The sequence below is a fragment of the Ovis canadensis genome, chromosome 4 (assembly GCF_042477335.2).
Source record: "Ovis canadensis isolate MfBH-ARS-UI-01 breed Bighorn chromosome 4, ARS-UI_OviCan_v2, whole genome shotgun sequence".
Lineage (NCBI taxonomy): Eukaryota > Metazoa > Chordata > Mammalia > Artiodactyla > Bovidae > Ovis > Ovis canadensis.
Window position 1 is genome coordinate 134,444,486 of NC_091248.1, and position 15,980 is coordinate 134,460,465.

The following is a 15,980-nucleotide window of genomic DNA, read 5'->3' on the forward strand; positions in this document are numbered from 1 at the left end:
CTGTTGGCAAAGTAATGTCTCTGCTTTTTAATATGCTGTCCAGGTTTGTCATAGCTTTTCTTCCAAGGAGCAAGAATCTTTTAATTTCATGGCTGCAGACACCATTTGCAGGAACTCTGGAGCCCAAGAAATAAAATCTGTCACTGTTTCCACTTTTTTCCCCTCCTATTGGCCTTGAAGTGATGGGACCAGATGCCATGATCTTCGGTTTTTGAATGTTGAGTTTCAAGCCAGCTTTTTCACTCTCCTTTTTCACCCTCATCAAGACCCTCTTCATGTCCTCTTCACTTTCTGCCATTAGAATGGTAACATCTGCATACCTGAGACTGTTGATATTTCTCCAGGCAATCTTGACTCCAGCTCGTGATTCAGCCAGTCTGGCATTTCCCACCATGCTCTCTACATATAAGTTAAGTAAAAAGGGTGACAATATACAGCCTTGTTGTACTTCTTTCCAAATTTTGAACCAATCAGTTGTTTCATGTAAGATTCTAACTGTTGCTTGTCAACCTGCATATAGGTTTCTCGGGAGGCAGGTCAGGTGGTCTGGTATTCCCATCTCTTCAAGAATTTTCCACAGTTTGTTGTGATCCACACAGTCAAAGGCTTTCATGTAGTCAATGAAGCAGAAGTAGATGTATTTCTGAAATTCCTTTGCTTTCTCTAAAATCTAACAAATGTTGGCAATTTGATCCTTGGTTCCCCTGTCTTTTCTAAATCTAGCTAGTACATCTAAAAGTTCTTGGCTCACCTACTGTTGAAATCTGACTTGAAGGATTTGGAGCATTACCTTCCTAGTGTGTGAGATGAGTGCAGTTGTCCAGTAGTCTGAGCATCCTTTGGCATTGCCTTTCTTTGGGACTGGAATGAAAACTGACCTTTTCCACTCCTGTGGCCACTGCTGACTTTTCCAAATTTGCTGGCATATTGAGTGCAGCACTTTCACAGCATCATCTTTTAGGAATTTAAATAGCTCAGCTCCACTAGCTTTGTTCATAGTGATGCTTCCTAAGGGCCACTTGACTTCACACTCCAGGCTGTCTGGCTCTAGGAGTGACCACACCATCGTGGTTATCTGGGTCATTAAGACCTTTTTCGTACAGTTCTTCTGTGTATTCTTGCCATCTTTTCTTAATCTCTTCTACTTCTGTTATGTCCCTACTGTTTCTTTCTTTATTGTGCCCATCCTTGCATGAAATGTTCCCTTGATATCTCCAATTTTCTTGGAGAGATCTCTAGTTTTTCCCATTCTATTGTTTTCTTCTATTTCTTTGCATTGTTCACTTAAGAAGGCCTTCTTATCTCTCCTTGCTATTCTTTGGAACTCTGCATTTAGATGGATATATCTTTCCTTTTCTCCTTTGCCTTTTGCTTCTCTTCCTTCCTCGGCTATTTGTAAGGCCTCCTCAGACAACCACTCTGCCTTCTTGCATTTGTTTTTCTTTGGGATGGCTTTGGTCACTACCCCCTGTACAATGTTACGAACCTCTGTCCATAGTTCTTCAGGCACTCTGTCTACCAGATCTAATCCCTTGAAAATATTTGTTACCTCCACTGTATAATCATAAGGGATTTGCTTTAGGTCATATGTGAATGGTCTAGGGATTTTCCCCACTTTCTTCAATTTAAGCTTGAATTTTGCAGTAAGGGGCTGATAATCTGTGTCAGTCAGCTCCAGGTCTTATTTCTGCTGACTATATAGAGTTTCTCCATCATTGACTGCAAAGTATATAATCAATCTGATTTGGGTATTGACCATCTGGTGATGTCCATGTGTAGAGTCATCTCTTGTGTCATCGGAAATGGGTGTTCACCATGACTGGTGTGTTCTCTTGACAAAACTGTTAGCCTCTGTCCTGCTGTATTTTGTATTCCGAGGCCAAATGTGTCTGTTGTTTCCGGTATCTCCTGACTTCCTTCTTTTGCATTCCAGTCCCCTGTGATGAAAAGGACATCTTTTTTCGGTGTCAGTTCTAGAAGGTCTTACAGATCTTCATAGAACTGGTCAACTTCAGCTTCTTCAATATCAGTGGTTGGGGCATAGACTTGAATTTCTGTGATGCTGAATGGTTTGCATTGGAAATGAACCAAGATCGTTCTGTTGTTTTGGGGACTGCGGCCAAGTACTGAATTTCAGACTCGTCTGTTGACTATGAAGGCTGCTTCATTTCTTCTAAGGATCATTGCCCATAGTAGTAGTTATGAGGGACAGCCCAATTAAAATTGCCCATTCCTGCCTATCTTAGTTCACTGATTCCTAAGATGTCGATGTTCATTCACGCTTGCCATCTTCTGCTTGACTATGTCCTATTTACCTTGATTGATGGACTTACCATTCCAGGTTCCTGTGCGATGTTGTTCTTTACAGCACTGGACTGTGGTTTCAGCACAGACACATCCACAGTTGGGCATCATTTCCGATTTGGCCCAGCCTCTTCGTTCTTTCTGGAGCTGTTAGCAAATGTCTCCCACTCTTCCTCGGTAGCATATTGGACAGCTGCCAGCCTGAGGGGCTTATCTTCCGGTGTGACGTCTTTTTGTCTTTTCACACTGTTCAGGGGGTTCTTGAGGCAAGAACACTGAAGTGGTCTGCCATCCCCTCCTCCAGTGGAGCACGTTTCTGTGAGCACTCTTCGCCACGACCCATCCGTCCTGGGTGGCCCTGCGCGGCCTGGCTCGTAGCTTCAGAGTCACCCGAGCCCCTTTCCCGCGGCAAGGCAGCGATTCATGACAAGGGTCTTCTCTGACATCAGTGCAATCAAATCCATAGCCAGCACCAGAAGGTGGGGGAGCATGTTTGGAAAGCTAAAAGATCTTCTATGTAACTCTGGGAATAAAGAGTAACTCTCAATGGAAGTTATCACACATCTAGGTCTGGATGAAAGCGCGCGCTTAGCCAAAGCGGAGGGGAAGCAGAGCAGTGTGTAGGGAAAACTTCTAGCATTAGGTGAATTCAACTGTCTTAAAGAAGGACGGAAAATAAGTTTGATGTTCAACTCTGTAAACCAAGGTAGACAGAAGGGAGGCAAGAGCAGAATTTAATATAAAGAAAACAATTGACATAATAAAATAGTATCTTTACAAAACGAATCTGCTTCCTGGGCGGCTCAGGTGGCAAAGAATCCATCTGTAATGCAGGAGACCCAGGCTCGATCCCTGGGTCAGTAAGACCCCCTGGAGAAAGGAACGCTGCCCACTCCAGTATCTTTGCCTGGAGAATCCCAAGAACCGAGGAGCCTGGATAGGCTACAGTCCCTGGGGTTGCAAAGAGTCAGACACAACTGAGCGATTAACACTTTCATTTTCTTTCTTTCTTCTTCACAAAACTAATAAGATAAATGGATTTCTCACAATTCTAATCAAGAAAAAAGTAGGAGGTACACAGAAACAGTGTTACAAAATTAAAAGGAGCTGCAACTACAAATATAATAGAGATTGATAAGAAATTGTTTTCCAAAAAATTGGAAAGCATGAGGTAGATAGTCTGCAAAACTGATTTGATGAGAAATTGAAAATAAACTAATACCAAATGTTAAAATGGTAATCCAATTCTTCCTGAAAGGCGGCTCAGAAGTTTTTATAGGCAAATTTCACCAAAGTGTTAAGAAACAGGTGATCCCTCTCTCATGCAAACTTATCTTTTCAGAGACCAGAGGAGAAGGGAAGTCTCGCTCTCAGCCCCACGTTACCAAACAACCACACGCACACGGGCCTTGCCTTAGGCTCTGCTCTCAAGGAGATTCAGACTGAAACCCTGGGTTTGAGAAGAACATCTCGGAAGAGCCAAACATGCTCACGCATACTTATACACACGCACACAAAGTGCACACACATGCACACACCACACCCACATGCAACACAACAAGCACATACCCACATACTTGCATGCACACACGTGTAAGCACGCAAGGCAGGCGTGTGCACAGTCAACAAGCACACAGCACACACGTGTCCACTTGTGCGTGCACTGGCAACTCCCGCGTCCTTGTGCATGCATGCCCAGGCACATGTGCAGATCTGGCCCCTGAAGACAGGCCGCTCCTCATGGCCCCGCACGCTGTCTTGTGCGCAGTGGGCTGTGAATGCTGCCATACGATGGGTAGCACCGTAAGCAGCTGGCCTTTTACATTTGGGAGAAGTCATGTTGGTATTTCAGAGGTTTACACTTTCAAAGAAGGGTACCGTGTATACACCCAAATTTCCCCAAAGCCATTTTCTGCACTCTTAAAGAACAGATAGACCTGGCTCCTCGTGTTGGGGGCATTCACACACTTGGAAGGGCAGGAGGGACAATCCGGGCAAGGTTTTGGAAAAACTGTTCATAAAAAATGATCTAAGAAGCTCTTGGTGTTATGTTTCATTTAAGTTATGCTAACGTGTTTGACTATGCCAAAGCCTTTGACTGTGAGGATCACAAGAAACTGTGGACAATTCTGAAAGAGATGGGGATACCAGACCACCTGACCTCCCTCTTGAGAAACCTATATGCAGGTCAGGAAGCAACAGTTAGAACTGGACATGGAACAACAGACTGGTTCCAAATAGGAGTATGTCAAGGCTGTATATTGTCACCCTGCTTATTTAACTTATTGGCAGAGTACATCATGAGAAACGCTGGGCTGGAAGAAGCACAAGCTGGAATCAAGATTGCTGGGAGAAATATCAATAACCTCAGATATGCAGATGACACCACCCTTATGGCAGAAAGTGAAGAGGAACTAAAAACCCTCTTGATGAAAGTGAAAGAGGAGAGTGAAAAAGTTGGCTTAAAGCTCAACATTCAGAAAACGAAGATCATAGCATCTGGTCCCATCACTTCATGGGAAATAGATGGGGAAACAGTGGAAACAGTGTCAGACTTTATTTTTGGGGGCTCCAAAATCACTGCAGATGGTGATTGCAGCCATGAAATTAAAAGACGCTTACTCCTTGGAAGAAAAGTTATGACCAACCTAGATGGCATATTCAAAAGCAGAGACATTACTTTGCTGACTAAGGTCCATCTAGTCAAGGCTATGGTTTTTCCTGTGGTCATGTATGGATGTGAGAGTTGGTCTGTGAAGAAAGCTGAGAACTGAAGAATTGATGCTTTTGAACTGTGGTGTTGGAGAAGACTCTTGAGAGTCCCTTGGACTGCAAGGAGATCCAACCAGTCCATTCTGAAGGAGATCAGCCCTGGGTGTTCATGGGAAGGACTGATTTTGTAGCTGAAGCTCCAGTACTTTGGCCACCTGATGCGAAGAGTTGACTCATTGGAAAAGACTCTGATGCTGGGAGGGATTGGGGGCAGGAGGAGAAGGGGACGACAGAGGATGAGATGGCTGGATGTCACCGACTGGATGCACATGAGTTTGAGTGAACTCTGGGAGTTGGTGATGGACAGGGAGGCCTGGCGTGCTGCGATTCATGGGATTGCAGAGTCGGATACGACTGAGTGACTGAACTGAACTGAACTGAACGTGTTCACCAATAAAGAGCTCAGCCTCCCAAGCTGAAGCAGCTTGCAAACCTGCAGACAAGTGAAAGGGAATCTTAGGTTATTTGATATGAAATATCAGCGTGAAAATGAAAGCAAAGTCGGACAAAAGAAAACCCGTCTCCATCCCATGGGGGTGGGCTTGCACACAGAACAGAGGATTGCCCCTTTACACTTTTACTTATTTAGAAAACTGCCATGAACAGCTTGTGTTTCACACTGGGGACACATCCAGCCCTGCAGTTGGTAGCAGTGAAATTACCCAGCACCTGAGGACCAGCCTTCCCCACACTGTCGGATTCTAGAGAAGCTTCTAGTAAAGGATGTGTCTTGTGTGCGACTGTCCCGTTCGGGACTGGGGACAGGAACCAGCCTGGAGCCTGAGTGCAGCGATGCGTAGCCCGTGACTGGGCCCTCCTGGCTGGCACAGGAAACCCTCCTGGGGTTGCCATGGTGCTGCCTAGCCTGGCCCCCGGGCCCTCGTCTGCAGTTACTTCAAGTAGAACCCTCCAGGCCTCAGAAGGCAGGCACCGCCCGGGGTGGGCATACGGCCCGGGGTGGGCATACCGCCCAGGGTGTGCAGGGACCTGGTGGAAGTCTCGTGGGCCAGGCCAGGCATCCTGAAGGGCACCTGGGTTGGGGGCGGGGGCACTGAAGGGCATCTGGGTCCGGGGGGTGGGGGGGCACCTGGGTGCTCTTGGTCACCACATGTGGGGCACACGGCAGCCAGTTTGGGAAAGTTCAGGGCAGAAAGATTAGGGCTTCTGCACATATCTGTATCTTACGCCGCGATGAATTAAAACAGTATTTACAAACTGGCCTGCTTGTGCCGCGGGGAGTGGCCCTCGGAGGCCCCGGCCCACAGGCCTAGGCAGGCCGCGGGCAGCAGATGGCGCCCGTGGGGCCGCTGCGCGGGGGCCTGCAGCCGGCGCAGAGCTGAGGCCGCGGAGGCTGCCCCCGACCCGCGCACGCCAGGCGCCTTCCCACGGACCCCGCGACACGGCCCCTGCGTCCCGCTCGCTCGCCAGGCACGGCTGCAGCCGCTCCGGCCCCCTGGGTCCGCCCAGCCGAGGCCGAGCCGCGTGCGGGGCCGCGCGGGCCGCTCTGACCGGGGCTCCGCTCTCGGCCCGGCCACTCCCGGTAGAAGCAGATGACCGACTCCCACGGGGATGGCCGGAAGCAGACGTCCGTCCTCGGCCGGCCCCTGCAGGGCAGGTGGAGCGGTGAGGAGAGAACGGGGACACGCCGCCCTTCCTGCCGTGGGAGTCCTGCTGGAGATGGGCTCTTCCAGCGCTGGGCACGGGCTCCCGCGTCCTGGCCTCAGGCGTTGCGCGGAAGCCACTGGAGGGACCTCACCGCGCGCTGGTGGAAGCGCCCGAGCCTGCCTGCCCTCCTCACGGCTGAGCCGCGCCTGCGGCGGCGCCTGGCGGGCGCCGTTCGCGCGGGACGTTTCCGGTCACGTGGCCCATGTGCTTCCGGGTCCCGCTGCCCCCTCCCCTCCGGGGCTTCGCGAGCGGCCTGGTCCGCGCTGCGTCCTGCTCGCTGTGCCCACGGGAGAGGAGACGTCTGTGACTCGGCCTCCAGCTTCTGGCTCTTCCGTCAGCTCCAGCCTATCGCTGAACGTCAGGGACATTTACATCCCATGTACTGTGGTTTACACTCCAGAGTTCTTATTTCATTCTTCTGATCATTTCTTTTTCCCTGAAAATCACTCTACTTTCTGTGAATTCTTTGGATAGTTTTCTTTGAACATACTTGCCTCGACTCAGATATTTTTCACTTAGTAGCTTCTTGGATAAATTGTCTAGAAGGCATGTTCTTGTTCACATGCTGCCTCTGAAGTCTCCACTCAGCCAGTTTGGTCAGCTACTGACCAGTCAGAGGTTTCTTTAATACTTTGGGCTCCTCTCCCAGTATTCTTGGGCTTCCCTGAAAGCTCAGCTGGTAAAGAATCCGCCTGCAATGCGGGCAGGGTCTGATCCCTGCCTTGGGAAGATCCCCTGGAGAAGGGAACGGCTGCCCACTGCAGTGTTCTGGCCTGGACAGTTCCATGGACTGTGTAGTCCGTGGGGTCGCAGAGGCACGACTGAGCGACTGTCCCCTTCCTGGTACTTGGGGAGAGCTGGGGGGGGGGGGAGGTGTTGTTTTCAGTGCCCCATCACGTGGTCCTGCTCGGCCCTCACCCCCGCCGACAGAGCCTCAGCACAGCTGCAGGCGACCGGCCCACTCCCACGCGCCTGTGCACGAGCACACCTTCCTAGACGCCCAGGGACACGAGAGGTTTCCCAAGCCCTCTTTGACATCTATTTCCCAGGTTTTCCTTTAAGATTTTTTGGTCAGTCTCCTGTTGGTCCCATCTGGCCTCACCACCCCAGGGAGCTGCAGCGAGAGAGAACCACCGTTTTGGACACGGTGTCCCCAGGACCCAGAGCAGCACTGCTCCGGGGTGGGTTCCGGGGAGCGGAGCCCAGCCGCGCCGCTCCTGGTCGGCCGCAGGTCTCACTGCCAGTGTGGCGCCAGGCCTGCTGTAGGATGGCTTCCATTTTGTTTTCTAATAGCTGTCGGATGAGACACACGAGTCTGTTTTTCTAACTGGTCCTTTATGAAACACTTGCTCAAGAGTTTCCATGCGATTGCCTAGGGTTTTCACATTGACGATCTCGTGTTTGAAAATGACCTTCTTTCCCAAGACAAAATTTATAACCTGCTTCTGTCCTTGTTGTATTGCCCAGGGTTTCCAGATTAAGACAAAAACAGACTTCCTGGTTCAGTTACTTCTCAGACAATTATACGCTGGCTTTTGTCTCGACAGGATTCTTAACTGTGTTCATCAGTATCTTTCTCTTTAGCCATAACTAAGAACTGCCAATTGATTTTCTTTAAATGGAAACTTGTTAGGACAAATTCATGTTATTGTTATATAAGGTCTGCCAAGTTTAATAAACGTCCGTCTAGTCAAGGCTATGGATTTTCCAGGGGTCATGTATGGATGTGAGAGTTGGACTGTGAAGAAAGCTGAGCGCCAAAGAATTGATGCTTTTGAGCTGTGGTGTTGGAGAAGACTCTTGAGAGTCCTTTGGACTGCAAGGAGATCAGTCCTAGGTGTTCTTGGGAAGGACTGATTTTGAAGCTGAAACTCCAATACTTTGGCCACCTGATGCAGAGAGCTGGCTCATTTGAAAAAACCCTGATGCTGGGAAAAATTGAAGGCAGGAGAAAGGGTCGACAGAGGATGAGATGGCTGGATGGCATCACCGACTCGATGGACATGAGTTTGGGTGGACTCCGGGAGTTGGTGATGGACAGGGAGGCCTGGCGTGCTGCGATTCATGGGGTCACAAAGAGAAACGACTGAGCAACTGAACTGAACTGCAGTTTATACATCCTTTATTCAACAGATACCTTTTCATCAACTGTGTGCCAGGAACAGGGCTAATGTGACTTTGTTTGACTCACTGGGAGGTAACCTGCCCCCCACCCCCACCTGTGAATGACCCGTGGCATTCTAGAGTTTCTTGCGTGGGGAGTGGTACCTGCTCAAAGTTCACATTTGGGGTCGGAAATGACAGACTGCTAACCCTTGTTAGCTCATCCTTGTTTATTGATACGGCAGAAAATATTCTTTTTCACACCACGTGTGAAATGGCTGTATGAAACTAACACATCCCCTCGCCAGAGGCTTGCCACTCCAGGAGCCATTCGCAAAAATTAAACCGTCGTTTTATTTTGTTTTCTCGCCTCCCACCATGTCTGACACATAAAAGAACCTGGCATCCAGGCCTGATCCAGGTGATTATTTTCAGACATTAGCCTGCCATCCTCTAGGTCCGCCAGCTCTCTGCATCCCTTGCCTCAGCGCACCGTCTCCCGGGTTTCCCGGCCCCTCCAGGCGAGCAGGCGAGCCTGTACTCAGTGACACTGCCTCCGGGGGTTTCCCTCCTTCTGTTCAGACCAGACTCTCTTAACAACTTCGCAGAGCTCTGGCTTAAAGACTTGTTGTTTCTACTCATGATTATCTTTCAGAAGAGCTGTTTTCAAAACTCAGAGTCTGAGAGAGGCAGAGGAGTCAAGTTATGATGGAAACTAAGGAGTAATATCAGTGAGCTGATACAGTTTTGAAAACAAAAGAATTCACAAATAACATATACAAGTACTATACTAAACACACTTCAAACTGCCTGGTTCCACACTAAAAATTTTACTTCAAAAGACTAAGAATAAATCACAAGCCAGATAACACAAAAAGTTTTATTGAATAAATACATGCGCTGTCATGTAAAATTAGTTGAGCAAAAAGGGCATTTTACAATAAAAAACAAAAACGAAAAAAACCCTCTGCTGTGTTCCATCTGCAGGGGGTGGTCCAGCTAGAATGGCGTTAAAGCAACAACCGCGTACAAACAACCACTATTTGCATTTGGCTTCAGTTCCTGACAAAGGAGGGCTGACCCTTGACGAGGAATAAACTGTGGTGAACTTGGCTGTGAACTCGGCTGCGAGGCGTGTTTTGTTTTAACCTGAAGCAATGCCTCACGCTTCATACTTTAAGGCACAGGATAAGCAATAAAGTAACAACTCAAATTAACCGACATTAATTTTCCTTCCATTGGTTTGGGTCAAGGTAGAAAAGTTGAAGTTCCCTTTTCCCAGATGAAGCAGTTAGTCAGAACTGGTGACGAAGGTTCTGAGAACTGACTGTCCATCGCCAGGATCACGGAGCCCAGGGTCTGGCCTAAAGCCGAGTCTCAGCTGCCCCACTGGGCACAAGAGGTCTCCTCTGAAGGCCCGTTGGCCACAAAGGCAGAGTCCCGGCCTTGGAGTCATCTCTTCCCTTCACAGAGAATGGCGCTGGCTGCTGGGTCTGTGCAGGCCCCACCGGCTACACAAAGGGTGGGCATCGTGCAGCTAACTGGCTTTGTTTGGGTTTTGCCCCTTTGGTGGCATTTATTTTGCCTAATTGCTTAAGTACAGTGTTCCATGTAGAACATGTACTAGAACATGCTGAGCAGGTGGAGTGCACGGCTGCAAGACCCAAATACCCGGGCTGTTGGCAGAAACCACGGATGTGCTGAATTTCAGTGAGTGTTTCCCTTCTTTTAGAAATTATGCCAGAAGCCCTTCAAAAACCCTGATTTTTGGGGGGAGCAGCAGGTACCTCATGGCTTGTGGGATCTCAGTTCCTGACCAGGGGTTATATCCAGGTCCCTGGTAGTTGAAACATCCAGCTCTTAGCACTGGACCGCCAGGGAATTCCCACAACAAACCCAATTTTTAAAGTCTCCAATAAATCTAAAACCACGGGCAGGCCTCTGGATTTAGTAATGACCGGCTTTTCTCCTGCTGCTAAAACACCAGAGTTAGGTGTTTCCTGTGCGGTCGTCAGGTCTGCAACGCCTCCTGCGCTGACGGAGGAGGTGGTCTCCGCTGGGGCTTCAGAGAAGCGTTACGGCCCAGGAAGCTGCAAGGGCACCGGGTCTGCACGGCTGAGTGAAACGTGTTGCGAGGCTCCGGGCTCCACCACCCCCCGGGGTCAGAGTGTGACGGGCCAGAGCTGAGCCCCGAGGGCAGGAGAGGCAGAGCAGAGGCAGCGTCCACAGGCACTTGGGCAGTCAGGCCCCGCGAGCGTCCAGGAGTCACGCGGGACGCACGGTGAGGTCGCTAAGCTCAGAGCCACATTTCCCCCGGTATTTACACAGGGCTGGAGGATGTCCTCATGGCTCAGGAAGTCATCTGCATCCCACAGCGTCGAATATTTAAAGCTTTCTGCACACGTGCACCGTGTTTGGGGCACGCACAGCTGCCGCAGGCTATGGAATCTCACTTCCCAAGAGGCTTGGGACCTTTATATACATGGATATAAAACATGCTTTTCCTAATCTAAGAAAAAATGTTCCCAAATAAAAGTTGTACAACAACATCCCAATACTGAGGTCAGTCAAGGCATGAGGTGAGGAAACCCAGTAGGAGGTTACTGACAGCCTGCGGCCGCCGTGCCAAGACCCCTGGTCCCCGCGGTGGAAGCGCCGGCTCCGCCCCGTGTGCATCACACGTGCACCAGCCCCGCCCCGTGCGCGTCACACCAACACGCCTGCGCCGGTGGCGGCTTCCCACATCACGTCCTATCTGCTCACCCCGACCTGTCTCACAGCCTTTGCAGAGACAACCTGAGTTAGTCTTTCGTTTACAGCTGAGAAAACACTGAAAATTCCACAACAGACTAGCCGCTAACGCTGAAGTAATGTATTTCAGGGAAAGCATTATGCATCTGTACTGCTTCATGAGTAAGTTGTAACAAGCAACTAAAAATAAACTTAAGACATTCTATTTTATGTGAGAAATTTCAGATTAGTGCACTGTGAACCATGACAATTCTTGTGATATTTTATATTGCTCAGTTATACAACATTTTTCCTTATAAGCGCTACAACTGACTTATAATACATCTTTATATTTATGAAAGTGTAAGTATTTTGCATATATTCTTTTACCATTTATAACGAGCAGAAATATACTAGCATTTACTAATCTTTCAGCTTTTCTTTTTAAAAAGAAACACCACAAAATAGGTCACTGAGAACTTTTTCCTGCAAAGACAAAAATGATTATTTGTAATAAGAATTTAATAAGTTTTAGAAGAAAAATATATATATATTTCCTTGATCCATTTTCTCTGAATTTCAAACCAGCATGTAGAGATCATAAAAAATAGTCCATTTATATAGCATAGTACACCTCAGTGATATACAAAACAAGGCAATAATAAGCAGGTCCATACATCGGCTTCCTAGGAGAGAAGCCGACATACAGCTTTACACACACAACAGCTGGCCGCTATGCTATGCACACCGTGACAACTGCTGAAATACTAGAGGAAATTTAAACATACAAAACTTAATGCTAATATTGGCCAAATACGCCTAAAATACCGACATTTTATAAAACCATCACGGGGCCAGTAACCAAGTCCGGGAGATTATGAGAAGAGCAAGGGTGTGTCCTCGGGGTGGGGGAGGGTGTGTCGGGGCGGGGCAGCGTGGGTGTGTCTTTGGGGCTGTGTGTGGGTTGTTGGTACAGGGCAGGCAGGTGCAGCTGGGGCTTCTTGGCGGCGGCCTACGTCACCACGGGGGGCCTCGTCCCGTCTTCTGTGAGGTCGTACCTGAGACATAGGAAGACAGCAGACATGCGGTCACGGGGGCCAGGCTCCCGAGCAGACTCTCGGGCTCCGTGTCTGTCAGGGGGACACTCACCACTGGGTCCAGCCTTTGGCGAGCTCTTCAGATGCCAGACCAACCAGCACCTGTCGGTCAGAAAACGCCTATAGAAGTGGGTTCTGACAACTTGAATTTTGGGTGTCTCGTTTTTCAATTTTTCCACCCTTAAGATCCACCCATGACCTATGGTCGATTATACCCAAGAGGCCCTTCCTGCAGCCAACAAACGGCCTTGCCGGCAGGTTAGCACGCAGTGTCCGTGGAGACGATCCACATCGACACTGACTCAGAGCCCTCACAGCAGCTTAGCTGGCGTGGGTCACCCATGTGCATACCTCCAGTCTAAAATGCATACTTTGGGTCAAGTGTTTAGTTTTTGCAAAATGCAGAACTTTTTAAACCTACTTTGCCAAGAAGCCCTTTGTCTTTGGACAGGAAGCCGCCGCTGTTCTTCACGGCCACATCCAAGGTTCTCCTCTGCACGTCCGGCAGTGAGACGCTGAAATCAAAGCTGAAGCAGGAAAAGAGGATCACCCTACACTCCTCCATCCTTTTGCTCTGTTTTATTGTAACTAAAAACTGACATTTGTTTATGAGTCCACTCCAAACATGATCTTTGTTTCTTTACTGTAGAAGTGATCTCTTCGGCTAGATGTTTAAACCTGGCCCTTCAGGAAGACTGTTTCCTGAGTCCCCCCCATTATTTCCCAAACACAGCAGGAGACTGGAACCCTAAACATGCGAAGCTGACCCTGTGGCCCCCGGTGTGGACACAGTGCCTGACTCCTGGGGAAAACCTAGGCTGTGGTGTGAGACACCTGGGCAGGCCAGGCTAGTCCCTCCCCTGCAGACCGAGGGGCGAGAGCTCAGAGCCCCGTGTGAAGAAGACCAGCACCTCAAAGCAGCCTTGTGGAGGAGGCATCTGCAGGCAGCTCCTGGCGGCTGAGGCCAGAGGCTGCCGGACAAGCCTCCAGCAGCCAGGCTGGCAAAGCAGAGGACGAGGTCGGAGGCCTCGCAGGGACACGTGGCTGTGCTGGTCTTCCCAGAGTGAGCAGCCTGACCCCCGGCTTTGCAGGTGGGTCCCCAAACTTGTAGCGGCTGTGGCTGACCGAGACCGGCGCCTGCTCATTGGTTTCTGGCCTCGGTTCAAGTGCAGTCACAGGTCAGAAGGCACAGTGAGCAACTAGTACTTTCAGTGACGGAATGTAAACCGAATCAGTGGACGTCAACATCATTCAACTTGTTGTCTCCCCAGATGTCGGCGGTGTTTGAGCCACGTGGACTGGGGTCCAGCCACATGTGTGCAGGCCAAGGCTGCTGGGGTGTGGTCTGAGGATCCATGTCGTACTCAAATCTATCAACAAGCCCCCGACTGCTCACAGGGAGGTGTTTTTCGGTCAGCCTCCCCACAGGCACCACCAGGCCTTCCTCGAAGGGTGGTGTGGAGCGTCCGCCCTGCAGCGTGGACCATACCTCTGATCAAACACGGGGTTCAGCGTCTTCTTCGACACGTGTGTTTTCCTCCTTCCCGACCTCCTCTTGTCTGGTAACAAATACAGGCGGACGTAGGGATCAGAGCCATCCTCAGAGAAGGCGATGAGGTTCCTGGTAACACAGACCAGGGAACACTGGGTGTTAGGTCTAGAAACACAGCAGCGAGCGAGTGAGCGAGATCCTGCCCCACGCTCGCATGGATCCCGGCGCTGAGGACTCGGGGGGCGACTGTCCTCTCCCCTGCCCCACGCTCGCACGGATCCCGGCGCTGAGGACTCGGGGGGCGACTGTCCTCTCCCCTGCCCCACGCTCGCACGGATCCCGGCGCTGAGGACTCGGGGGGCGACTGTCCTCTCCCCTGCCCCACGCTCGCATGGATCCCGGCGCTGAGGACTCGGGGGGCGACTGTCCTCTCCCCTGCCCCACGCTCGCACGGATCCCGGCGCTGAGGACTCGGGGGGCGACTGTCCTCTCCCCTGCCCCACGCTCGCACGGATCCCGGCGCTGAGGACTCGGGGGGCGACTGTCCTCTCCCCTGCCCCACGCTCGCATGGATCCCAGCGCTGAGGACTCGGGGGGCGACTGTCCTCTCCCCTGCCCCACGCTCGCATGGATCCCAGCGCTGAGGACTCGGGGGGCGACTGTCCTCTCCCCTGCCCCACGCTCGCATGGATCCCGGCGCTGAGGACTCGGGGGGCGACTGTCCTCTCCCCTGCCCCACGCTCGCACGGATCCCGGCGCTGAGGACTCGGGGGGCGACTGTCCTCTCCCCTGCCCCACGCTCGCACGGATCCCGGCGCTGAGGACTCGGGGGGCGACTGTCCTCTCCCCTGCCCCACGCTCGCATGGATCCCGGCGCTGAGGACTCAGGGGGCGACTTTTCTCTCCCGTGCTCACGGGCTTCCAGCAGCCGCGGAGGTGGCCTCAGCCTGTCTCTTCAGCCCAGAGTCTGGGGGACGCTCTGACTCCCTGCTCTGCTGCCAACAGGGAAACCACAGCATCGCCCTCCACACTGCTTCACTGGCCCTCCCAGAGAGGGACGCGGCCGCCTCCCGGGAGGCCCCGGAGAGGGAGGGACACGGTCAGCCTCCCGGGAGGCCCCGGAGGCTGTGCAGCTGCAGTCCTCAGGACCACTCCCTGGCCTCTGCTCAGGCCAAGGATGCCCTCCTCTGCCTTCCGTTCCCCTGAACCCTTCTGTCACAGACACATGCCCACCTCCTCCTTGCTGCTCTTGTCCCAACAACTGGGCCAAACACACCTAGTATTTAATTACAGCTGATCTTGAACTGCACAGAGGTTAAGGACCTATGTGGACCTATGTGGTTCAGAATCGGCTGATCCCGCGGAGTCAGCCAATGGCAAGTGGTGTAGAGTGGTGATATTTAGGACTGAAAAAAAATGTTCGCGTTGGTGTAGCCACACTGCTCAAACCTACGGTGTCCCAGGCTCAACTGTCCCTGCAGCCATTTCCAACTGCTCACTCATCTCGAGGAGCCCGAAAGCCCAGAGGAGGGTCATCTGGCCAGCCTGCTGCTCTGGAAGCTCTCCGAGGAAGCACCTCAGCAGCAGGAACACAGGAGGTGCTCAGTAAATAAGCACGTGTTGAACTGACCTACATGCTCACATAATCATGTTTCTAAACGTTAATAATTTTTCTTCCCTGTTTCCAACACTTTTTTAGAACATCCAAATTTTTATATCACCTATTTACATCAGAGCTACTAGTGAGACCGACAAGTCTCATACAGAGACTCAACAAGTCTCATACAGAGACCGACAAGCCACATGAAGAAAAATAA

The 15,980-nt window shown here is 50.9% G+C and overlaps 1 protein-coding gene and 1 long non-coding RNA gene across 7 annotated transcripts in view; both read right to left on the minus strand.

Annotated features, from left to right (window-relative positions):
• Positions 1-3,021: 3,021 nt before the first annotated feature.
• LOC138439015 (uncharacterized) lies at positions 3,022-6,930 on the minus strand. The gene is made up of 2 exons (XR_011256539.1): positions 6,586-6,930; positions 3,022-5,509 (listed from the first exon to the last, which is right to left on the minus strand). It is a non-coding gene; the product is annotated as an uncharacterized lncRNA (long non-coding RNA).
• Positions 6,931-9,710: 2,780 nt separating this feature from the next.
• ESYT2 (extended synaptotagmin 2) overlaps positions 9,711-15,980 on the minus strand; it is an 85,272-nt gene continuing 79,002 nt past the window's right edge. For all 6 annotated transcript variants that reach the window (XM_069587263.1, XM_069587262.1, XM_069587265.1 and 3 more), the window contains 4 exons: positions 14,161-14,292; positions 13,093-13,198; positions 12,724-12,773; positions 9,711-12,632 (listed from right to left, as the gene is read on the minus strand). In XM_069587263.1, coding sequence (XP_069443364.1) covers positions 12,587-12,632; positions 12,724-12,773; positions 13,093-13,198; positions 14,161-14,292 — 334 coding nt within the window. In that variant the 3' untranslated portion in view covers positions 9,711-12,586. The remainder of the gene's footprint in view (positions 12,633-12,723; positions 12,774-13,092; positions 13,199-14,160; positions 14,293-15,980) is intronic.